Source organism: Cibotium barometz, chromosome 10 (assembly GCF_041138505.1).
Source record: "Cibotium barometz isolate CiBa-2024 chromosome 10, ASM4113850v1, whole genome shotgun sequence".
NCBI classification, from domain to species: Eukaryota; Viridiplantae; Streptophyta; class Polypodiopsida; order Cyatheales; family Cibotiaceae; genus Cibotium; species Cibotium barometz.
Window position 1 is genome coordinate 12,623,656 of NC_141055.1, and position 26,434 is coordinate 12,650,089.

General features: G+C 45.9%; 1 protein-coding gene across 7 annotated transcripts in view; it reads left to right on the forward strand.

The window, feature by feature from the left end:
* The window catches only part of LOC147634562 (alpha-mannosidase At3g26720-like), a 169,805-nt gene that overhangs the window by 67,203 nt on the left and 76,168 nt on the right, over window positions 1–26,434 (forward strand). For all 7 annotated transcript variants that reach the window (XM_086803669.1, XM_086803671.1, XM_086803668.1 and 4 more), the window contains 2 exons: window positions 19,187–19,258; window positions 19,344–19,457. In XM_086803669.1, the coding sequence (XP_086659795.1) occupies window positions 19,187–19,258; window positions 19,344–19,457 (186 nt within the window). The remainder of the gene's footprint in view (window positions 1–19,186; window positions 19,259–19,343; window positions 19,458–26,434) is intronic.

Genomic DNA, 26,434 nt, shown 5'->3' on the forward strand with positions numbered 1-26,434 from the left:
CCTTGGCGGAGCACATTATATACGCTATCGTGATTGCTTGAGGCAGGAGCTTCAGAGATGCCTGGTTGGTGGCAGCATTGACATTTTGATGATGCAGGAGCACCACTTGGGTGAGAGCAGGATCCGGAGATATGGTTCGGTGATGCCTGGTAGATGGGACACCTTTTGGTCTGCAGGGTTTGGTCCTTTGGGTGGACAGGGAGGAGTATGCATGGTCATTGCAGATGTATGGCGGCAGGCCATTGTGGATCGAGGGATCATTGTGCCTGGTAGAGCACAGTATGTCATTCTGAGGATGCATGATGAGCTAGTGGGCGTGCTTAACGTCTATGCGCCCAACCATGCTAGTGCCAGAGCAGAGTTCTGGACCCAGGTTACGGATGCATTGCCAGAGGCCGCACATTGGTGTGTCGGGGGTGACTTCATCAACATGCTTGAGGACCCGGCTGATAGGGTGGGAGGCAGTCATGTTACAGTGCACGGCACGGAGCTTGCAGCTTGGGAGCAATTTCGCATGTCACTGAGGATCACTGATGCATGGTAGCATGGGGCCTTCTCCCGCTCTCAGGACAGTCTTAGTTTCTCTCGGTCGGATCGCCGGCAGGGAGGGACTAATCTATCACGGATTGATCGCTTTTATGTGGGCGACTGGTTAGGGGAGCGAGGGGGCTCCGTTGGCATTCTCGCTGGCACCTCATTTTCAGATCATGCGCCAGTTATTTTGACACTTGAGGAGAGGACACGGGAGCCCAGCTTGCAGTTGAGGATCCCAGAGAGGGTACTTACAGATCCTAGTCTCGCAGAGGACATTGAGAGGATCTGGCATGATAGTCAGTGCTCTGACCAGGATGCAGCAGGCCAGTGTGCCCAGGGATTCATGGAGCTTAGCTCTTTTCTGCACGCTGCAGCTTTGACACGGCTGGGAGAGATTCGCGAGCGGGAGCAGCGGCTGAGACGCAGCCTTGCTTCGCTTCAGCGCCTTCAGGAGCAGCAGCCTGCATGTGAGTGGGTGGCATCCCAGATGAGCCAGGCACGCCAGGAGGTTAGAGAGGCAGAGGAGCAGAGACATGAGTTTTACTATCGTCGCTAGGCCCCTCAGTGGACGCAGCTTGGGGATAGAGTGACTGGGGAGTTTTTTGAGATTACTGGACCCCGCCATGCTTGAGCAGGAGTCCGTCAGCTCGGGAGGCCGGACGGGTCTGTAGCTACTGAGCCCGGGGAGATCAGAGCCATTGCCACTGGGTTCTATAGAGACCTGCTTTCAGCAGAGCCAGCCACTGAGGCTCGGGATGCTTGCAGACAGACGGTGTGGGCCCATGTGCAGAGGAGGGTCACAGATCGTATGCGTACAGTCCTTGGTGCGCCTCTTTCAGAGGTTGAGCTTGCTGAGGCCTTGAGGGTCTTGCCGCGCCATAGTTGCCCAGGGGAGGACGGGCTGACGCCTGCCTTTTTTATGCGCTATTGGGACCTTTTGGGGCCAGGCCTCCGCAGGGGCTTTCAGTATGTTTTGGACACTGGGGTGATGCCACAGAGCTTTTCAGAGGGCTTGATCTTTCTCATCCCCAAGAGGGAGGGAGTATCAGATGATATTCGGCATTGGAGACCTATTAGGATCCTCAATACTGTCTACAAGGTCTTAGCAAAGGCCTTGAGTTTGAGGATCTAGCCCTTCCTGGGGGAGTTGATTCATGCTACCCAGACAAGATTCGTCAAGGAGCGTAGTATCCTTGACAACATTTTCACCTTCTGGGAGGCGACGGCCCGAGCTAGATTTCGTGGTGAGGACTTGGTCGTGATGCTTCTTGATTTTGAGAAGGCATACAATAGAGTCGATTGGGGTTTCTTAGAGGGCACTATGCTTCGCCTGGGCTTTGAGCCAGGTTGGATTAGAGGGGTGGCGGCTCTGTATTCCACAGCTCGCAGCCAGGTGTTGATTGCAGGAGGACGGGGGCCGAGTTTTGAGCTGACCAGATCAGTCCGTTAGGGGTGTCCCCTCGCCCCTTTTCTTTTTCTCTTCTTTGCGGAGGCTATGAGCATGTATTTGACGGCAGAGGAGGTTGGTTTGAGAGGACTTCAGCTCCCAGTTCGGGGGGTTCTCAGCAATTGAGATCTGAAAATACTTAGAGAAGCCATCGCATACACTATACCTCTCATACCCAGCCACCCTGTCCAAAATATCATCAATAAATGGCAGAGGATAGTGGTTGCTTTTTGTTGCAGCATTCAGAGGCTTGTAATCGATACAGACTCTCCACCCACCTGTATGTTTTGGAGTAATGACCACTGGATTTGCCCAATCTGAGTGATCTACTGGATAAATTAACCCTGCTTTTAACAATTTACTTAGCTCCTCTTTCAACATGGGCAATAGCTCTCTATTTATTCTTCTCAGCTTCTGAAACACTGGCTTCACACCCTCTTTCAATACTATAGGCATTGGTTCACATTTGAATCCTCGGATCTCTTCATATGAGGTAATGAACAAATCTGGAAATTTATGTATTACCTTCATATACTCCTCTTTTTCCACTGGCTGCATTCTGGGATTCAGCATACCTTGTAACAGCTTCTCTCTCTCTGCACTGGGTGATGGAGGCTGCATCAGGCTATCCATATCTTCAAGTCTGCTCTCTTCTTCCTCCTTTAACATCTCTTCAGTTAGCATTACATGCTCATTTTCTTCTTTCACTAAAAATGATATCTGACCCTCATCATCAGAACTAGAACTTTCTTCCTCAGTCTCACTATCTGTATACTCATCAGCACTTGTTTCTTCAGATTCACTTTTCATTTCCAGCTTGCTACTCATATTGAACTTCTTGGCTCTTCCTCTCTTGTTATGTACGGTTATAGTCCCCCTTCTCCAATTTTGGATGGCACCCACCTGTCTGAGCCAAGGCCTGTCTAAAATTAGTGGATAAGCTCCTAAACCAGCCGGCATAATATGGCAGTTTATGCTACAAATCACACCAAAAGCAGTCATTGGTACTCCTGTACATATACCCAGACACTTCACTTTTGCATGATTTGCCAAACGGAGTCTAAAATCTGAACTAGCATTCAGCTTTAACCCCAATCTCTCCATGCAGGACTGAGTCATTACACTGATTTGTGCACCGCCATCTACATATGCCTCTCCAACACTCACACCTCCACACCAAGCATCAACTGATGGACAGATATCAGGAAGGTCTTCCACAGACATCAACTCTATTTCACCCTGTGTGGGCTCCTGTTCATTTGTTTTCCTTGGATTTGCCAACCTCTTCCACTCTCTGTTGAGCTTCGGACACAATCCAAGCAATTGAGCGAAAGTTATATTGGTTGTCCTTCCCTTTAAGTCTCCCATCAGGGTGTATTCCTCTTGACCTTGACCAATGCGCAAATCTGAAGTTTTGTAGCGTCTTCTTGGCTTCCTTTTCTTCTTCTCTGATTGAGGGCTTATGTCAAATTGGACATGTTTTCCTTTCTTAGAAGACGGTTCAGCTTCCCCCATTGTACTTCTTGTCCTCTTGGCCACAGGCATGATCTCTGGGATGGTCTCCACTCCTATCAAGCTAAGAGCCGGTCCCTTCCCTTTATCTTCCCATTTAACTCCACTGGTAGAGGGCTGATTTAGATCTTTTACCTCAACACTGTGATCTCCTGATCTGTCATTAGTTCTTTGCATCACAGGATACATTCCACCACCTGTCCTAGGCGGTTTATCACATTGAGGGCTGATGTGTCCCCGCTCCTCGCAGTTCCAGCATTGGACATTGCTCAAATAATAGCCCCGTGCTCTCCCTGATCCTCCCATATTTCCTTCACCTGTTGGCTATTATTTGGAGCACCTCGGCTTCTTCCCCTTCCACTTGCTTCCATCCAATTCAAACTTAATGACTTCATGAGTTCCACTGCATCATGAATGTCTTTTTTCAAAGTATCCTCCTGTTCAGGAACAACAGCAGCTTCTCTTTCACGATGCATACTCTCAATCTCTGACATCTTCACAAATTTCTTTGGCTCTTCCTGTATTCCCATCTGCCTCAGACGCTTCACCTTCCACTCCTTCTCTCGAGCAACTCTGACAGCCTCCTCAAAGCTATCCAGGTTCTTCAGCTCCACCTTCAGACGGAAGGTTGGCTCCAGACCAGCAGCCACAAACCGGTCTCTCTTTATCATCTGCGGGGGTACTTCAGGAATCAAAGCCTCACACCATAGACTCCACAGTCTACCAAACTCTATCGGATACTGATCCACATCCTGACCATCCTTCTGCTGAATTTTACACAACTCCTTCCACACATCATTCGGACTTCTTACACGGGCAAACTGTGCCAAAAATGCAGCTCTGGCTACACGGTACTCAGGATCCTGTTGATGAGCATTCCTGTGTGTAGTCACAAACATCTGTAGCCATGCTTTTGCATCACCCTGTAAACAATAAGTCAAAATCTGAGAAAGGATCTTCGGGGTTGCCCTGTCTTTCATTAAGGCTGTAAACTCCATCTTCTCCGGAAACCTGATTGCACTCTCTTGTGGCAATCCCCAATACTCTGGAAAATCTTGAGCCATATTCCAAATCTTTCTTCACACAAGCCCTTGTCTTCTTTCACAAACCGAAGGAAATTTCTTCCTCTGTGGAGGCACCAAAAAGTGATGACATGGAAGCGGTATAGCTGTATATGCCTTTATAGAGTGTCACACATCCACACACTGGTACAAACACACCCAGAACACCAGACCCAAGAGCATAAAGAAAACTTTATTTCAGAACAAGTCTTCGTCTCTACAAAGTTGGATATCCATTATATCCTCAGAACCATCCTCTTCTAACACCCACTCATAATCTGCCCACTCCCTTTCATCTATGTAAATTACAACTGACCACTACCCTGCATCACTATCAGAGTATACAATCTCAAACATTGAAGGATCTTCAAAATACAGTTCATGGATATTTGGACCAAGCTCATGAGATTGCTGAAAAAAAATATGACATCTTCTTGCCTCTTCTTCCACAGTCGGGGTCTTGCTCTCTTCCTAGGTTCTCTGCAGTTCCCACTCTGTCTCTTTCTTTGCTCCCCTGCAGTTGATGCCCTTCTCTCTTTCTCTGTTTTCTGCAGTGGACGTCACCCTCTATCCTCCTCTGCTGCGCTACCAGCCACTTCTCTCACTACACATCCTGCAGTCGACATTTTCCCTCACTCTCTCTGCCTACTGCAGTCGGCGTTCCTTTCCTCCACGGCTTCGCTACTGACGTGCTCTCCTTTTTGCTTACAGTCGGAGTCTTCCTCTCTCTCCTTCGCTGCACTCTGCAGTTCCCCGCCTCTCTTTGTTGACGTACACGCTCTCCTCTTTGCCAGCCGCCCTCATTCTGGAAGAACCCGCCATCCTCGCCCAAATCGGCATCCTTCTTCCTTCTTCCGTCGAATGCTCTTGCGCCATATCCTTCGCTGCCATGCATACACGTAGCCACCTTCTCGAATCTCCTTAAACCTTGGACATTTTCACCTTTCATACACATATAACATTGGCCCCCTCAATAATTAATTGCCCTCATGCCCATGCACACCTTCGAATACAACTTACAAGTGCCCATTTTACTTTTGGGGCACGCACACATACACCCGAAGGTTTGCTAACAAAAATAATAAATTCTCCACATCATGTGAATGATGCAAGGCCTGATGGTTATGCCTCCGCTCCTTCTGCTCGGCAGATTTAATCTCAACCCAAACTCAAAGCTGACCCAAATGGATTACATTTTTTCCTGAAACTCTCAGTACTCTGCACAGTATGTACATATCATCAGCCTCTATTTTTGTCCACACACCGCCTAGAATCTCGTCCAATCCAAGAAGACTTGCATAAGGTGGCAATGTAGAAGAGAGTCAACCAAAAAAGCCAAAACTGTTTCCCAAAAAGGTTGCTTGGAAATCGTGCCTGTTGGCCCCTTGACAATTTGTCCAGGAGGACTCGAGAGTGGGAGCAATACCAGAGAAGATGGGGCACCGTCTCATATGGGTGAGAGCATCGCCTACAAGAGGCTGAAGCAATGTGTCTATGTGCCAAAAGAATCCCCACCGGAAAAACACCCATAATGCATCTCCATGGAAACAATCATTGCTTCAAAGGCAATTTGCTCATCCATATCCTTCCCAATGCTTCTCTCCACCAAGGCTAGGATTTAGACATCTTCCAAAGATGATTCTCATGCTCATCAATCCAAGAAGGGGGTGTGTGTGTGGGGGGGGGGGGTGGGGCAGCAAAAGAAACTTGTATGCCCTAGAAACTGAGAGAGCCGATGAAAAGGAAGAGGTGTGTATCCAGGAAGATGCTATCAAAAAGCGCCCTCCCCCCTCACACACACACACACACATATTTTTTTGGTAAAAACCAGTGTTCTATTACTTTCTTGTACAAGGAAAGAAGCCCTCAAAAGTGAGGAAAACTTATTTAAAATGAGAAACAGTGGAAAAACAAGTCTAACTACGGCTGGTCCATCTCTTGTAGTCTATGGCAATCATAAAGAGATTGGCGCAAAGACTGGAAGATTATATCATCATAATCAATGCTCCAATGTCCATATGCATCTGATTGCATGTTAGAGCACAGAGCTCCCAGCATGCGTGCTCATGGCTTGACTTGCTCTATAAATGCAGGTAGAAGAGTGGCTTTCCTTGCCAATATATGATAATAAATGTTAAGGACATTGAGCCCACCATGCATTTTGGGTGAACAGATAAGGTCCAGCCTTAACAAACGTAAACCTTTTCTATCTGCGTTGGTTTTCCACAGGCATTTGATTGCTTTAAACATGAAATTATCAATCTGTTTGCTTGACCAGGTAAGAGCGGAAGATAGAATTGGGCATATGGTATGATTATCGATTGTACTATACGCAATCGCACATGTAGAGGCCATGTAGATAATTTCTAGTATTCAATTTAGAGTGCAAATTTTCCATCACCCATTGAGTTTCATCTTTCAAAGACAATTCCCAACCGATTGGATAACCAAGATGCCTGACTATCTCTTTAGGCGGGATGACCTGACCCGGCCACAAAAGCTTATGCCAATCATAATCTTTCAAAGGGAGAAACTTTGATTTTTGAAAATTTACATGTAATCCTGCAGCCAAACCATAGAGGGATAGTGCTTTCATGAGAGTTTTAACATCCGCCTCTGTATTCTTGGGAAAAAAGAAAGAGTCATCAGCATATGCCTGTGCCACAAATTGTGAAAAATCAACCATGGAAAGACCATGCAACTGTCCATCTCGTGTTAGTCTGTCCATGTAAAGGAGCCTTGGATGAGTCACAATGGCATAGAAAAGTGCACTAAGCGGACAACCTTGTTGAACAGATTTTCCAAGATACCACGAGGCTAAAAGTTCTCCGCTGGCTTGAATCCCATTTTGTACATAACTTGAGCTGTGAACTCCCATTGTACCATATCAAAAGCCTTAGCTATGTCCACCTGCATGATAAGAACATCCTGATTTGTATACTTGGCATATTCAATGCCAATATACACATTTTCTATATTGTCAGTGATTTGTCTTCGAGGGACAAATCCATACTGGGCAGGATGCAAACCTGCATGTAGGACATCTTTTATTCTATCAACAAGCATCTTGGTTACCAATTTATATATGACTGGCATTAGAGAGATAGGACGCCAATCTGATATGGTTTCACAAAGTTGTTTTTGGGCAGTAATTTCAGCAAGCCTTCTTTCCATGAGGATGGCAAGCATCCAACATTCCAACAGTGATTCACCATAAGCAAAACTAGTGATCTCAAAATATCCCATAACATCTAAAAGAACTCCACTGTCAAACCATCCTAGCCTGGAGACTTTGATTTACCTAGGCCTTTTAAAGCATCATCTAGTTCTACATCCGTGAAGGGCTCATCCATATTGTTAACCTCTTGACATGTAATGATAAGCACAACCTGATGTAAGAAAAATTCTCGTGCATCAAGAGCCTCTTGTATTGATGGAGAGTTATTAAAGTCTCCCAACACAAATGTATTTGTCAACCATGGATAGGCAACCAACCTTCTCTAGAGTCCCTTTTAGCTGACATTGTAGGTGCATATACACTTGTAAATTCATGCATCTGCTCATTCAGCATACATTGCAGCACAATGTATGTACCAAGAGGATCATTATAGGCAAGCATTGGCCTCAAAGCTGTCCGTATCATTATGCATGTTCTTGAATAACTAGTAGTTCCCACATAAAATATATTAAAACCTCTAAAACAACCTACTTTTCCAGCAAAAGCATGTTGATGATGTTCTTGCAAGCAAACCACATTCGGATTTGCCGAAGCAACATAATCCCAAAGAAACCTCCACTTATTGGGATCAGAAAAACCATGTACAGTATATGTTACATATTTACATGGTGTCGTCTCCATCCTGCATCTTGCATATAATCATTTGCTAATACCAGATCTCTTTGTATCTCTCCATGCATTTGTTGCAAGTATTCCATCCCTCCTTTCACTACATTCAACCAATTCATGGATGTACATGTGGTTGATTCACTCGAGGTGGAGGCCATAGATGTTTTATCCTAGTGCCTTGCAATCAATGGCTTATTTTTTAAGACCACTGTTTTTCGAGCATTTGGTGTTATCCAACCATCAACATCTTTTCTTTGGTTGATTTGTTTGTTTTGCACATTACTTTTATTTTGTGCTTGTTGCATTGCTTTCCCTATATTTTGCGCCGTACTTTGCTTCACATTTTTTTATTTTTTTTTCAGAAAGAGACTTCTATTAAGTATGAGAAAAACATACAACAATCACAGCTATAAGCCGGAAAAGAACATTTACCATTAGTGTTTGTTCTAGCAATTTTGGTTGCTCCTACACCAATGGAGGAGGGATTGAGTTCTAAGGGGCTTGCAATTTGAGTGTTGGGCATTCAGATGCAAAATGCCCAAACTTGTGAAATTTAAGCATGACCGAGCAAAAGGAGACAAGTTTAATTCATATGGCTTTTCTCCCATGGGAATATTGGCAATCTCAATTTCAATGCTTTCAGGTGTTGGCACATCTATATTCCACAACACACATAATTTATTTCTATTGCCCATGATTCTAGGTGCACAAACTACTTTCCCCAAAGCCTGAGCTATCTGCGGCAATGCATCCTATAGATCAGTGGGAAAATCCACCACCTCAACCCATACTGGGCATTGATGTTTTGGTAGCCCTTGATAGCTAGTAGTAGGCACCCATGGAAGCACATGTACCATTTGCTTGGCGTAAAAGAGAGGTGCAATCTCAAACAACTTTTGCTTTTCTTGCAATGAGTTAAGCAGGATTCTGAGAATCCTCTCGCTGCATACTAAACTCCAACACATTCTTTCGCCAAAATATTGTTGATCCACTAACGAATCTCTCTCACTAAGGGCATATATTCTGGGAAAAACAATATTGCAGCTTGCTGCAAAAATTTTCTCACTTTAGGCACTATGGTTTCTCTTTGCACCACCACTTTCACAAACAGTTTTACTTTACTCCACTTGTTTTGTGCCAATTCGTAATCTTTGTGCAAAACATCATATGGAAATTGAATTTCTAGATTTTGTAAGTCTAGCGGAGCGTGTCATGAGAATAAATCACGTGTACAAGAGATAGAGAGAGACAAGGGGAAAGAAAGATGGGAGATAGGGGTTTCAAGGCCCCGCCCCCTCTTCAGGAATTTATTTCAGGAACAGTCTAGGGGCTTTTCCAAGCCAGGACCAATACACAAATGAATACAATATCAAACAAAAGTGTCGATGTCGAGATCGGACCGAGGTCGATGTCGAGGCACAAGATAACTGATGTCGAGCTCACCACGAGGATGGCCCACAAGAGACTTACACCAGGCTAATACCACGATATGAGCAAGTCTATGTTGTTTACAAAAATCCCTCAAAGAACTTGTGGAAGAGAGTGGTGTATGATTGCCTAAGATTTGTTCACCAAAAGGGAGGAGGAGGTTCTTCAATGGGAGGCAACCCTCCAAAGAAGACGGCTGAAAGGTGGAGCTGATGGAGATGGCAGGCGGCGGCCAACAGGCGGAGGTGGAGGAGCAAATAGGGCGTCTCAACAGGTGGCGGAGGTGGCTCTCGGGTGACGGTGCAACCGGCTTTGGGGCGGTGAAAGTGCCGGTGGGAGACGGCAGAGCTGGGCTATGGGTGACGGCGGCAGGCAGCGGCAAGCGGCTCTGGGCGGTGGCATGGAGGAGATGGGTGATTTTGATGAAGTAGAGAGGGAAGATGATGTTGATACCTCTCAACAAGGTTCTCTTGTTCTCCTCAAGTAATAGCTCCAAAGATTTTCTCTATGCCTCACCAACAGGGTTATGGCTCCTTATATACTTGGAGAGGGACCCTGATTTTGCCACACTTTGCTTTGGCTTTTTCTTCTAGCTTTTGATTTTCTTTTAAATATTATTTTAATAATAGCCAAAGTTCTTGATTTATGCTTTTACAACTTGAGGGCCTTGCTTTTTGGCCCTGGAGATGCTTTTTGAAAAAGCAGCTTTTAGCTTTTTGATCTAGTTTGATGCCCTCTTTCCAACGGTGCCCTCTGCTTTTTGGTCAACAAAGTTTGACTTTTGCTTTTTCTTGCTTTTTGACCCAGAGGAGTGCTTTTTCTAATTCCAACTTTTTTTTTTCGTGAAATGGTGTTTTATATTATATGTAAAAATGTACATCAACCACATGGCTCACACAGAACCTATGGCCCCCCCAAAAAAAAACCCCCACAAAAGATCCTGTAAAGGAGCATGACCATGCAAACCTGTACACTAATAAGAAAGCCTCCTAGCCAAATAAGCATCCCAGATAAAAGCATCAAAGATGAGCCAGCCGAGCCGCCGTAGACCATAACAAAATAACATCTGCATCCAGTAGCTGAGCTGAGAGAAGAGAAGAAAACTTCCAAAACAGCAAACCGCGGATACGTAGAATGTGCCCATGTATTCTAGACAAGGAATCAAAGATGAATCCATTCCGTGTAGTCCAAATATGCCAAAGTCCTGTCCATCTAAGGAAAAGGTGACTATCCGAAGTAATGACTTGAGGACAAATCCCAAATATCCACTGATGAGCTGAAACAGTAGACCTCTCTACTGCCTCCCAAACGCGAGAGACAAAAGACCAAATCTGACGGGCCACTGGACAACTCATGAACAGATGCATAACTGTTTCAGTGCATGTTGTGCAGAAGAAGCAAGAGGCCAATGTAATTTTACGACGGCTGAGCTGATCCTGTGTAGGTAACCCTCCCACCAACATCCTCAAAATGAAAACCTTACCTTGGTAAGGGAGTTTAGACTGCCAACCATGCATAAGAGTTTTCTGCCACCATGATTTAGACTTGTGCAATCGCCACACCTTATTGGCCTTGGCTGAAACCCAATCTTTCTCTGATACGAGCTTATGATAGACCTGTTTAGCTGAAAGTGATATCAAGTCACCAGATTTACATAGTGCCCAATCAAGCCAAGGCTGATCTGCAGATGGCCGAGGCAATGGAGTAAAAGGCTCAATTGCATGCATGATGTCAACCCATAGTGGCTGAAATGTCCGAGGAACCCTAAAGTGCTGCCGAATACGACGAAACGAATATGGCCTGTCTCACGACCAGGTATCACAGTATCTCGGATTCTAACCAAGCCTAACCTGACCATGCGGTTGAGTCGTATGCGTGAAGCATCTCTGTCTGGCCAAACAATGACACGTGACTCCACAAATGTTTCGAACTGCAAAGAGTTCAAAAGTAGTCTTTCATGAGACCAGGATCCCACCGAGCCAATAGTAGAACTTCATGCCAAGAAAGGAGAATATGCGATAAAATGTGAGATGAGCGAATACGGACAGGATGAGCCGCATTCACAATGTCCCACCATGAAGCCTGCACACGTGTCCATCCATGTGACAATCCCTCCAACTCAATCAAGTCACGAGCCATGAATACCCAAGGCTGCTCTTGCAAACACATATCCTGAAAAAGCACCCACCTACGCGCCACCATATGCAAGCGGACATCCAGTAAAGCAGCCCCACCCATTCTTTTGGGCGTCGTAATGTGATTCCAAGCTATCCATGTTTGACCCATAATATTTCCTTGCCTCTTCCACAGCATAAACCGAATGGGAGCAACCAAACGGAGAAGAGATTTATGCGTCCAAGGTAGCAAAGGCAAAAAATAGGAAATCATGCTAAGCATAATAACCTGAGCTACCTTAACCCTCACGTGCATAGGCCACCCTTGAGCTTTCCAATACACAAATTTATTCGAGATCCGAGCAGAAATCCAAGCAAGAAGCGCTTGGGGGTCCACATTCACACCCACCGGATACCCAAGATGACGAACAATGTCTCCTGTATGCACCACACGGCCTTGCCACCCTAATGCCTCAAGATCAAATTCCGTGCATACAATGAGGGCTGATTTTGTTGAATTTATTTTCAGCCCAGAAGCCAATGCAAAATTATTCCAAGCTTCCATTGCTCGATCTATATTGGCTTTTTCGGCCCTGAGAAACATAAAAGTGTCATCCGCAAGGGCTTGAGCAACCAATTGCTTGCCATGAGGGAGATGCAAATCAACCACTTCACCATGCGATGCCATAGCATCTAGGCGAGATAACATAGGATGAGTGGCAATGGCAAAGAAAAGAGGGCTAAGAGGACAGCCCTGCCGGAGAGAACGGGTGAGAGAAATACCATCCGAAAGTCCTCCATTGAGCATAATCCGCGTGATAGAGCCAGAGCCAAGTAAATGCACCAAATTAGCCATTTTGGGACCAAAGCCCATGGCTGTCATTAACTGAGAAAGGAAAGACCAGCTGACATGATCAAAAGCTTTTTCAAGATCCAGCTGCACCATCACAATCTCTTGCTTCTTTGCCTTGGCATAATCCACTCCAATTTGAACATTAAGAATATTATGCAAAATATTCATGCCACGCACAAATCCATATTGATATGGATGAATAATAGTAGGAAGCACCTTCTGCAAGCGATTGGCAAAAATGTTTGTAAAGATTCTATACATAATACCCATAAGTGAGATCGGGCGCCATTGAGCCAAAGAAGTAGGCGAAGGGACTTTGGGCAACAAACGAAGTATGCCCAACTTCCAATCGGCAGGCATGTATCCCTCATCCCAAACCCTTTGACAAATAAGCGTCAAAGGCTCTGCAAGCTGATCAGCATATTTTCGGAAAAACTCATTTGTCAAACCATCCCAACCAGGGCTCGTTCCCATGGGAAGTTTGGAGAGAACAGCTTCCACTTCCCCTTGAGTAACAGGAGCATCAAGCTGAACCGCCACATCAGGGTCAACTTGATATCGTACTTCAGCAAACAATGACTCCCTTGCAGCCCGGACGGCTGGTGAGACATCCTCTCGAGGGGCAAGCAAATCTTCATAAAACCTGATGCAATGCTGAATAACTAATCAGAAGGTTCAGTAACAAGGTTGCCTTGGGCATCCATCAGCCTAACAATATTCTCACGCATATGTTTTTGATGCAACTTATCATAGAAGCGATGACATTGACAGTTAGCATCCCGCAAAGCATCAAGACGTGCAAGTAGTTTAAAGCGTACATATTGTGCTTCCTGCACCCTAGATAGCTCCTTTTTCAGCCATTCTATGGCATCCACAACTTCAGCATCCATAGAGTCAGTAAACATGAATGCTTGCAAGCCCTTTAAAAGCGACTCAAGAAGAGCCACATGCTGTTTTTGTATAGAGGCATTAGCAAGACCATAATGCCGCGCTAATTTCCGAGTGTTGGTAAGGAACACTGGCCAAGCATGATAATCAGCCATGGACACTCTTGTGGAGAAATGTCGTATCAACTGACGCATATAAACATCAAAAACTTCATGCTCCAAAAAAGTGTGATTTAAGCGCAAAGGCAAGCGTCCCAACAAGCCTTTATATGCATCCACAGGATGGTAGACCATTTCAAACACAAGCGGCCAATGATCCGACAAAACTTGTTGCTGATCAACCATCATAGTAAGAACCTCTGGCAAAAAGAGATCTTGATGTAAAATATACATCCTATCCAATCTAGCATAAGTGCCCCGAAACTGTTGTGAGGCATAAGTGTAACCCCTTTCATCTGGATGCAACCAAGACCACATGTCTTGTTTTAGCGACCTTGCTGCAAAAGCTTCCCACGCCATTCTCTCCGGGCCATCCATTACAGAATGAGGCGACGTGGCTTGCTCCCTGGAGACACAAATATTAAAGTCTCCCATCACAAAGCCAGGATGAGAGATTGAAAGAGCACACAAGTCATTCCACGTGCACGAGCATTATTTGGAGCATACACCCCTAACAACCATAAAGGCGTATCATCCCAAACAATCTGTATCACTAGAAATCTTCCATGAACATCTTGAATCACAAGAGAAGGCTGAAACTACGAACTAACAGCAAACTTAACACCTGACTGCGAAGCAGGATGTCCGCTGTAGAAAACATGAAACCCCTTATATACATAGGCTTTGCCAGCCAACTTATGTTGCTTATGTTCAACTGCACACAAAACATCCCAACCATGACAAAAAGTTGTACGCCAAAGCCTGAACTGCTTTTGGCGCGAAGAAATACCCTTTACATTCCATTGTACAATTTTCATAAGCCTTCCCAGAAAAGGAATCAACAGGGCCGTGTACTAGGCCCAGGACAATTTGCCAAATCACGAACCTTTTGAAGCATTGCATTTTTAGACATGGTATTTGTGATCTCAGACTGCCCTTGGAGTTCCCGAGCACGTGCCGAAGGGTAATGACCATCCCATGGTGAGATGACCTCACCCTTCGAACCAAACACGAGGCAATTGTTGTGCTTCTTTTGTTAGGCGACTTCTAATAGGATAGTGTTCTACTCTATCCACCCCAAGAGCCCCTGTACCCTGAGAAAGTTGGCCTCCCGGCCTCTCAATCCTGGTCTGTTTCTGGGCACCTGAACCCAAAGGGCGACGAGCATATGTATGTAAGGGCCCCTGATGAGTATGCAAAGGCCCCCGCCAAACAGCATCTGAGAAATCCCCCCGCGGGGCAACAAATCGTGTCTTTTTACCACGTACTTCCACCCATGGCTGCTCAACCTCATTCTGAACATCCACATGTACATCCATGTGCTGGGCATCATGTAAAGGACCATCATGCTCATCTTCCACGGGCAACTGCCCATCAACGATATCCTTGGTAGCAGCAACTTGTTCTTTCTTAGGACATTCGGAGACAAAGTGGCCCATCTCACCACATTTGAAACAGTGGCCAGCAAATGTATCCCACCTCAATTCATACATTAAAGGTTGCAGCCCAGCCATATTGACACGCAAATGTGTCGGCCTAGGTCTCCCAGTATCCCACAACATGCATGGACGGTTTCGGTTTCTAGATGTCATTCGAGGCACCACCAAGACATCACCGATACCTCGCATGAGACCTGGTAAAACACGCCAAAACATTGGTGGGAATTGTTTCACTTCAACCCAAACTGGGCAAGCCTGGCGCAACATATCTTGGTACTCTGCCATAGGCTTCCACGGAACCACATGAACCAACTGCCCATCCAAAAAGAGTGGCACTTGCTCCAAGACTGCCCTACGGGCTTCCGAAGTGCGAAAAAGTATTTCATAAAAGCCTCTCGGACCATCATAAATCTCCTCAAGTGCCTCAGGCGACACCAAGCGGCCCAACCATGCTCTAAGACGAGGCAACAACGGAATACGCCCAGTAAAGAAGAAGATAGCAGCACGATCATGAAAATCTGCTAGCTGTTGTAGCAACAAAGGAGTCTCCATGCATACATTAGCCACACCACCATTATCTACTGCAGCCATTTGCACGCTATTTGCCTTCACATATTCTTGCAGAAGCTCACCAGTGATCTGCAGCAAACGTGCAAACTCCGGAGAAGGTACCTGAGAACTTTCCTCTGCATTCTCTCCAACATTCACCGGAGTGTAGCTTGCATCAACATCAAGTCTTTGACGTTTTTGTTGCTCCGAGGCATCTGAAGCATAACCCACATCCTTCTCGATCATCTCCTCAATAAGATCCATGTTAAGGCTATTGGCAGCCATGCCACCAACAGCAGCAGTCGGGTCATCCAAATCCATGTACAAAAGCAAAGAAAACCCAGTCTCTCTCTCTCTTTTCTGGGGTTTTTTATCCAGACATTGTATCAGATCCACCATGATGTAACTTTTGGTCTCATAGGTCATTATGGCCTTTTGAAGACGTTAATATAACATTTCATTTCATTTCATTTCTCTCTCTCTCTCTCTCTCTCTCTCTCTCTCTCTGTGCTGCAAGGAAAACCCTAAAACAGTAGCTTTGCTGTAGGCGAAACCCTAAAACAGCAGCTGTAAACCCCAGACAGCAACAAAACCTCTGTTCAAAACCCTATAAAAGCTGTTTTGCTGCAGGAAAAACCCTAAAACAGCACGTGTAAACCCTAAAACAGCAGCAAAATTTCTAATTGAAACCCTAAAATAGCATCTTTGTTGCAGATGAAAACCTAAAACAGCAGCTATGTTGCAGACGAAACCCTAAAACAGCAGCTCTGTTTATAGACAAAACCCTAAAGCAACAGTTTTGTTGCAGACGAAACCCTAAATCAGCAGCTCTGTTGCAGACGAAACCCTAAAACAGCAGCTCTGTTGCAGACGAAACCCTAAAACATGTACAGGAAACCACGATTCGCCATTGCCATGCTCCTCTATCTCTCAATCCAATTCCAACTTTAGGAACCCTGTTTCCAGGTGTCCATCATCCTGTACATGTGTCCGAGTATGAGTTCTATCATGTGAAAAGAGCATGAAGGGCCAAATAGTTACAGATTCTCTGCAAGTTTGGCTCGTTCGCTTCTATTTCCTTGGGATCAAAGTGGCATCTAGTATATACATTATGAATCTGCTCAACAGAACTCATCTCTGTACAGTCACTAGAAAAGAAATGCTGATTGTTGTAGAACTGCTATACCCGCTCGCTCAGCCCACCCGCTCGCTTGGCAGCACTGCTTATTTAGCTAGTTTTAATTGAGATACTCTTGCTCGCCACATGACCACCTCTTGTTCACTGCTACTTGATGCTGCTAGTGCTCACAATCTTTCTACCTATGGTGCCGCCTTATCGACTTCAGCAACCACGTGAACAGTAATGCGCTATCCACCACCTCACAGCCACACAAGAAGAAACATTGATGGTCTCTCTCCTTTGCACACGACTAAACACACACGCGACAAAAAAACACATGCGCGCGCTTGTGCGTGTGACGCATGCACAGGAGGGCACATACGACACAGGACTTTGCTTGAGACACACACTGTTCTTCCATAGACCACACACACATTAGAAAATGATAATTAACGCTCACCACACACACACACACTTTTTTATTATTATAGTAATTCTTATATTACCAGTAGGAAACCTCATTGCGAGGTGAAAACCCACAAAACCCACAAACAAAACATCATGATACAACTAAGGTCCCTATATAGGGCCCATGACATTGACTGCCTAGAAGCAGTCAAAGAAGGCCATGTATTGTGAGTCATCTATTTGTTGCAAGTTTTGACAGTCCTGTACAGACTGTCTAAACAAGCGTCAGAAGTAGGTGTATTGATCCAGAGCAATGTGTCCAAAATGCATCTAATTTCTATTTTGCCATATTGTCCACAATGCCCAAAAAGTAGTCCATGCAAAGAATACACCAAAGTTGGTATACCGTTGTGGATTCTGGAATCTGAGCGAAAAGCCAGAATGTCTTCCCAAAATGAGCTCCCAGGAATTGTGTCCGAAGATGCCCCGAGAGTCTGTCTAGTAGGGCACGAGAAAAATCACAATACCATAACAAATGAGGCATTGTCTCATCGCGTAGCATGCAACGATGACATCTTACCATAGCGATGTGCCTCTTTTCCAAAAATACACCAACAGGGAGAACTCCCACAATGCATCTCCAAAGGAACAATCTTTCCTTCAGTGGCAAACCATTTTTCCATATACTCCTCAAACAAGCACCCCACCATCTGTCGGTTTTGTGCATTGTCCAAAGCGCATTAGCATGATCCGCGATCGAAGGAGGAGCAAGCATTTTGATATAGACCCTTTTAGCTGTTAGTTCAAGTAACCTTGTAGCTTGAGGTGGAGCAAGCCGCTAGTCGTTCAAATGCTCGTCATGATTCAGTGGGGACATCGGCTGAAAAGGTTGCAAGAGGGTGCGTATGAGATGCCATAGAGGCCTATAGTGCATGCCTAACCCATACCTCCGGCTTGCTTCTGGGAAGGAGATAACATAGCCTTCATCATTGACCACATTTGCCACGAAACGTACACTCTTTTGTGACAGGAAGAAAGCTTTCCATGGTTCAAGAAGGCCTAACGGAGCACGAAACAGCCTACTCCAATGTATGCTTTCCAAGCGCATGGTGTTTCCAACATCTGGTGATCTTCCATACCATTCTAGTTTCTCTATTAGCAATTTCCAGTCAACGATTAACCTAGAGCTGAAGGGGAAGCCTGGTATTTTCCCTATAAAGTGCCGGAAAATCACTTCCCAGTAGTTGGGGATCCATGCACCAACTGTGGCGGACTTCAAAGGGGTGCACATGGCTCCTAACCAAGGCTGTTTTTGAGTTGCAAAATCAGTGAGCAAAGTGGCTTTCCTGGCGGTGACATGAATATGAAGGTCGAGAATGTTGACGCCCCCATGATGTCTTGGCGTACATAACTTTTCCTTTCGCAATAGTTGGAGACCTTTAGTATTGTGCTTGGTTTTCCAAAGTATCTCTAGTATATGTACTCATCCAAGTGCTTCTTTGGCCAAGCAAGCAAAGGCAAAAAGAACTAAACATATGCAATGAGAATGGACTGCACTATACGGAGTCTAACATGTAAGGGCCATGTGGCCAACTTCCAGCACTGCAATTTAGCATTTATTCTTTGCAAAACCCAATCAGCCTGGAGTTTGAACGACGTGTGCATGCAAGTGGGTAACCCAAATGTGTAATCAGCTGATTGGAGGGAGACACACACACACACATCCTCGCGCTTTTACATATGTATGCATCAATGTATTTACTGTCTGTTTGTGAGTTGTGTAGTTTTGTTTTTGACTGGATGGTGGTTTGTTTCTGCAATAAAACAGGATGATCCCCTGCTCTTTGACTACAATGTCCAAGATAGGATTGATGCGTTTGTATTATCTGCACAAACTCAAGTATGATTTCTTGAACCATATGACACTGGCATACTATTCAACATTCATAATTCGGATATGAATCCCCTGCTTTACATCATGTCAGGCTAGCTCTATCCGGACAAACCATATCATGTGGACTATGGGGAGTGATTTCAACTACCAAAATGCACATGGGTGGTTCAAACAGATGGACAAGTTTATCAACTGGGTAAACCAGGCAAGTATTTTCTCTGTGACACATCAAGCTTTCCTTGTGTTGGGATTGCATGCATCTAGAGCATCAATTCTGTTTTTTGGTGTTGCTGGCTGAACCTGAGAGTGTTTTCATGTGCTGGTTTTAGTTGATACTTTATTGCTAATGAGACTTCTATATGCTAGTTGATAAAGATTCACAATTGATTATGTTTCCATTCTTTCTTCGACAATGTGGCATTCTTTTCTGTGCCTCATGATATTGTTTCCCCCAAACTGATTGAAAGATGGGGCTGTTCCAAATGGCATCAATTTGACAACGAGTTGTCAAACTCTCAATAATGGAAGCGCGGCCAGTTTATGAGAGAGTGGGACATTGGTATCTTTTTCACGTCCTCTCACTCGGGACCCTATTGGCAGCACAGGGCTCCTGAGTGGTTGAGATCTCCACCTTTCTTGGTGTGAAATCTCCATTTTGTAATTTTTTTTCATACTTAATAGAAGTCTCCTTTCTGGAAGAAAAGAGAAAAACTACTCTCAATAATCTTTGAAGCTGTCTACTGCCAAGTGATGCGCTTTGAAGAGAGAATCAGGAAGGTTCAAGCCTATTCCATTCTCAATCTAACCATCGCGAGCTCCCCGTACCTGAGCGTTGCGCACCTCTGTACCTTCTCTGCCCGCCCTTCTCCTCTCCCGCTGCCCTCTGCCCTCCTTCCCAATTAGCTGCCCACGCTTCCTCCCCACCTCTGTTGCCCCGCCCCCACTTCCCTGCTGCGCACCCCCCCCCTCTGGCCCCGTTTACTGCCACCATTTTCCTGCTGCCCCTGCTTTCCTCTGCTGCCCGCACTGCCTGGCCTCCTTTTCTGCCCCCACTTTCGTCCGCTGCCTGTGCTGCCTGGCCTCCTCTTCTGCCCCACCCTCTTCACTGCCCTGCTCTTCCCTTCCTGCTTTCCCCTCCATCTCCCTTCTCTTCGCTGCACTTTCCTCCACCTCGCTCAAGAATAGATTACTCTTAAACAGGTTTCAAGTCGGCCTTTCTCTCCGATTAGCATCATGGCTAATCAACCCCCTTCTGGCCGGGCGAACCATCGAGTTTTCACAAGACGAGCTTGTGATCCTCTTTGCCAAAATTGAGAAAGACTCCAAGATGACACTCAGTGGAAAAATCTTTGGCTCTCAGGGTACTAGCGGCGTTACCTTCCGACTTGGCACTCCATTTTAGAGATGTAAGGCTACTTGGGAGAGGATTCTTCCAAGTAGACTTTCACGTAGAGGAGGCAACCTCAGAACTGCTGAAGGGCAGTCCCTTCCCTTTGGTCCCAAGGAAGATTTTCTTCCTACCCTACACTAGCTACTTCGGCCCTGTCGAAGAAGACCGGAACCGTTACCCTATTATACTCAGATTCCCAGGTCTTCCTCATGCTTACTGGCCATTGTTGGAGGCCATTGGGGCAGCCTTTGGGCTGGTCCTATAGGTGCCCACCATCCCAGCTTTTCCCACTTTTGCTGCCAAGGTAGTCTTGGCTAATGCTATTCCCATGGTTATGTTGTTGGCACAAAAAGCCCTTTGAGGATTTTGTGTTGCTTCTGGGACCTAATGGTCCTTTGAAACAATGTATGGAGACGTCAGGAAGACCTGACTAGGGCACGAGATGGGCCACTTTGCGAGGGATTGCCCAAGGGCTAGGGGTCATCGGAGGCGGCACAAACGCCCTCCCAAAGCAACACAGCATAATGCTCTCGGCCAGCCTTTTTCCAGGAGTGGCAAGTCATCTTTCATGGCTGCCCTCCAAGAGGGAACGTTGGGGCACAGGATGAGGCCCTTCCCAAAGACAATGGACACAGTGATGATGTATTGGGTCACAGAGATGAGTTTGTAGAGTCATCCTAGCAGAAGGAAGTTGCATCACAGCATAATGACTATGTTGAGTCGCTTGGATAGAGGAGGCTCTATTGCCATCTTGGCAAGTACTACCAAATTAGATCACTGCCCAATTGTCTTGTGCATAAGGGAACTTGGGAGGCAAAAGGGTGTACCTTGTGCTCGCATCCCAGACTCTCTTTCAAGATGCAGCGACCTCCCTAGAGTTCAAAGAGATTTGGAGGCTTTGTGATGATCCTGACCCGTGCGAGAGGCTTGCCTTGGCCATGGCGAGGACTAGCTAGCACTATCATTCTATTACCTTGGCCAAAAAAGAAGAGGCTTTGGACAAGGAGCGAACTATTAGACGCAAGTTGGCTGCGCTTCAGAGGGAACAGGAGAAGCATCCTGTTTCCTCTTGGATACTAGATCTCTTGTCCACTGTTAGAGCTGAGTTACAGGTGGCCATGGATAGGCGGGGTTGAGTTTGCATTTCATGCTAATCATGCATTTTGGACACAGATGAGTGGTAGATGCAACAAACTGTTTTTCTCAACATATGGACCTATGCACAGTACAGATAGTTTGAGATGCTTGCAAGATTCTCAAGAGAATTTCATATGAATCCAAATAAGGTGAGGAGTATTGATTCAGATTTTTATCAGACCTTGCTCTCTTCAGAGGCCCACTCTTTGGATAGAGATGTTGCACAACAGAAAGTCTGGGAGTGCATGTCTAGGCTTATTTACAGATGATATGTACGCCTCTTTGGATGCCCCCTTTTCAAAGCATGAGCTGAGACATGCTTTGCACATCCTCTCGAAAGGCAAATGCCCAAGGGATGGTGGCCTTCCTCCAGCCTTCATTTTTTGTAGTTTTGAGATTACATTGGTGATAATGTTACTATTGCTCTATAGGAGATGATGATGCTCCCTTTTATCATGGAGGGGCTTATCCACCTTGTCCCGAAAAGTGGGGACAAGACCAATATTAGACAATGGAGACCCATAACTCAGCTTGAGTCTGCATAGGAAATCTTAGCGAAGGAAGTGAGTATGAGGCTTCAACATGTTCTTCAGAGAGTTATTCATGATACACAAAATGGTTTCCTTCAGAGAGTTATTCATGATACACAAAATGATTTCCTCCAAGGAAGGAGTATTTTTTATAACATCTTTTCATGCTGGGAATCTATGGAGTGGACTAAATCTAGCCAACAACCCCTTGCCATTCTCTTGCTATACTTTTTTTTAAAAAAAATTAAAGAAAGAGACTTCTATTAAGTATGAAAAAGACATACAACAATCACAGCTATAAGCCGGAAAAGAATAGAATCACCCCAATATGTAAGGTGATTTCAACCACTGTGGAGCATCATGATGCCATGAAAGACTTGTGGGACTAGAGGAAAAGAAGCTGCCATGGTCCCACTCCTGCATAAATGTCATGCGCTTTGTCCGCGTAGAACGAGAGGACCCATGAATACGAGCCCAAGTAGCCATAAGAGTATGGATGATATCACCCCATATAGTACTAATGCATTGAGACCCAAAAATCTAGACATCCTCAATCTAGATCTGCCATGCTGTAATACTGGCAATAATCTCCCAATTGGTGTCAATCCTCTGTTTGGGGGGGTGTATAATCAGAGTGAGGGACATCCTGCAATAAACCATGCTAGGCAATACCTCTACAAATGAAAATAGCAGAATCTGTATCACTGCTCTCATAAAAGAGATGCGGACCGGACTGGGAGAACCAAGCAACTGTCCCTCCAAGTCACATGCATGCCTCGGCCACTCAATTTACCCGTAAGTTTGGCTACAGAATCCCAAATCTGTTGTGCGGTGCTACATCCCCATAAACAAAGTTGTACAGTCTCAGAATCTGCCGCACACCTAGGGCAAGAAGGTGCTACACCGAAAACCGATCCATACTGATTGGTGGGGAGACCACCATGTAAGAATAACCAAAAGAAATGAGAGATTTGGCTCCTTTTGTATGAGTGCCAAAGTCTATGCCAATATCTGCGCTGTATCACCGGAGAAATATCATAGCTCTCCCAATGAGGCCTAAGAGTAGGGATCATATGCATCTGTCGAGTGAGGAGAAGCTTGGCATTTCGGATGGTGAAACTGAAAAAAGGAAGGCTTTTCAAGAAGGCATCAATCCACTCCCACTCTCCTGGATCCCACTGACGATATCTGATAGGATTGCCACCATATAACCACAAACACCAAGAGCCATGAGTCACTATCTGAGGAGAAGGGTCAATGAACCAATGCTTCCTCGAACGACCAACAATCCTCACTGGACTAAGCCTAGTATCTGGGATGATCTCCTCCCTACTACATCTCAATCTCCCTCCATGCATGATAGAGTAAATGATGCAATCTGTAGCCTCCTGGCCCGGGAGAGCAATGACTTGCAGAGGTATGCCTATCCTCGAAAAAACTCCCAGCCAACTCGGATGATAGTCTCCATGAAAGGTCCTAGAGAGCCACTCATGCGGAATAGCTGCATCAATCTGATCAATACTAATGCGAGAGCCCCTAAGATAGTAACGGAGCAAACTGCTCTGTAAGAGAAATATAAATGCCGACCTGGCATCCCAAATATCTAGCAGTGCATCCTCTAATGATCCAAGTAAAACCAAGCTCTACACCCCAAGCAACTCTCGGGAGGGAAAATCTGACGATGTAAACCTTACCTCTCTCCCACTCCGGGGAAAAGCCAAGGCTAGTCCTCAAAACTGGAGAGGTACCTTGACAATGTGAACATCATCCTCAAGGGTACAATCATCCTGTAGCTGTAATGCAGCATCCTCCTGTGAAGGATCCAGATCATGTGCTTGCAAAGCGTCACCCTGCAAAGAAGGATCAACATCCCGTGAGGCAAGAGCTGCATAAGGGTTAGGGTGCTCCACAACGAGTGTGGGTGAAGGGGCAAGTAGGGGGGTCCGAGGGTGCCTGCCATCCCTAACCACAACCCAACGCTGTGTGGTCTGCTGTGGCAAAGGAGCAACTGGAGTCTCGGCAACTGGAGAAGGCATCTACTGATGGGGAGGACCACGCCGCCTCCTAGCATGGCCCCTCGATCTGGGACAATCTCTAGCAATGTGGCCCTGTCGACGACAAATTCGACACTGATCAGGTCTACCTGCAATCTACACGATCAAGAGTAGTGGTAACAGCCGCGGAAGCTGAGGCGGGAGCGCTTGGAAGGACTGGTACCTCTAGAACCTGGCCAAAGGATGCCCCTATGGAAGCTAAAAGCTTCCAATAGGACCGAGGAATCCAATAGGACCGAGGAAGAGAAGGGAACCGCAGTGAGACCGGGGTAAGGCGTTGATCTTCCACCACTGGATCAAAGCCCACCTGGCACTGAAAGAAGAAAATCTTCCTAGGGCCAAGAGGGAAGGGGCTACCAGCCAAAACCTGAGAAGTAGCTTTTGAAGAATGGAAGTCCACCTGGAAGAAGCCTTGACCAAGCAAATGAGTATCCTAGAAGTGCACAATCAGCTCCGAAGTGAGAGCTGCTAGAAGCCATTCACAGGCCTACGAACGAGAGGGGTGGGAACCATAAACGCTCGCAACAAGGGTGGTCTGGACCTCAAGGTCAATGTCTTGTTGAAGAGAGGTGAGCTCGTCTCGTGAAAAATTGATGATTCTCCCGGCCAGTGGGGGTGACGAGAGATTGGCTGCGGCAAAAGAAGCCATAAAGCCAATCGAGAAAGTGTGGGCGGCTGACTTGAATCCAAATAAAAATGCTGCTGAAATAAGAAGGGAAACGGGGGAGGACAAGGCGGGTGCAGCAAGGCGGAAGCAGAATGCGGGAACAACAGAGGCAGGTGCAAAAGAAGGGGGGCAGAGGCGGGAGCAGGCGGGGCAGCAGTGGGGCAGGCGGGGGCAGCAGTGGGGCAGGCGGGGGCAGGAGTCAGTGGCGCAAGCTCACCTTCGAGGTTCCAGCATCATTTCAACAAATTTCCATAAAGATTATTCACTTGCTATACTTTGAAAAAGCTTATGACTGAGTGGATTGGGACTTCTTTGAAGGCACGATGGCATGGATGGGTTTTTCCCAGGAGTGGATCAGAGGGGTCTCTTGCATTTATAGGGAGGCCCACAACACAATTTTGGCCAACGGGGGCATGGTGAGCGCTTTTAGATCTCCTGTTCCGTACTACTTTACCTTATTGTAGCGGAGGCTATGAGCAGGTTTCTCAAGGTTACCCCCGAGGTCTTGGGCATTAGGAGGTTGTCTCTTTGCACAGAGTAGTAGTTATTGGACTCATAGTGAGCAAACGATACTGCTATGTTTTTGGAGGCTTCACAAGCATGCCTCTTTGCTTTCTGCACTACTTAGGAGATGTTTTGTGTGGCAGCAGGTGCCTCCAGCAATTGGCAGAAATCACTTGGATTCTGAATTAGACAGATTGGGGTTTGGATGTGGGGTTTACTTGGATTGAGAGAGGATGCACTACCAGATACCTTGTCTGTCAGGCTGGCATTGACATCTCACCTGCACAAAAGTTTTATCTTGTGCTCATGAGCATTAAAAGCAAACTTCAGCGGAGTAGTAGGATGCTTGATTTGGCCTCTAGAACCTTGGTAGCTAACCAAATGCTACTGGGCGACTAATTGGTTTGTCACGTCGTGCTGGGTTTTGTTGGGATATTCGGAGCTTCACGTGTGTGTCCATCGTGTGCTTGTATAACAACCTCTAAAAGGGCTAAAATTGTGTATGTCCACCTTATTCATTTATGAGTGTGTGAACACCTGCTTAGGTATGAACACCCTCTTATCTGGATAAGATAAGTATGTGCTATGTGTCATGTCACATATGCCCATTAGTACTATCATGAGATAAGGTTTGCCACCTACAAAAGTCATGTACTTAGTGTACCTTCACAACATTAATCAAGTATTCATTGAGTCGTGTAGCTTACAGTCTTTCTCTGGTAGAAGGTTTCCCGGCTGAGTGGACGATGCACACTATTGTACCGATCCACAAAGCTGGGGACATGTTGGACCTCGGTAATTACAGGACTATCATGATTGGTCATACCTTGGCCAAACTCTATGGGGCTATCCTGGAGGCAGAATTGAGCACACACGCTGAGAGGGAGGGGCTTCGTGCCC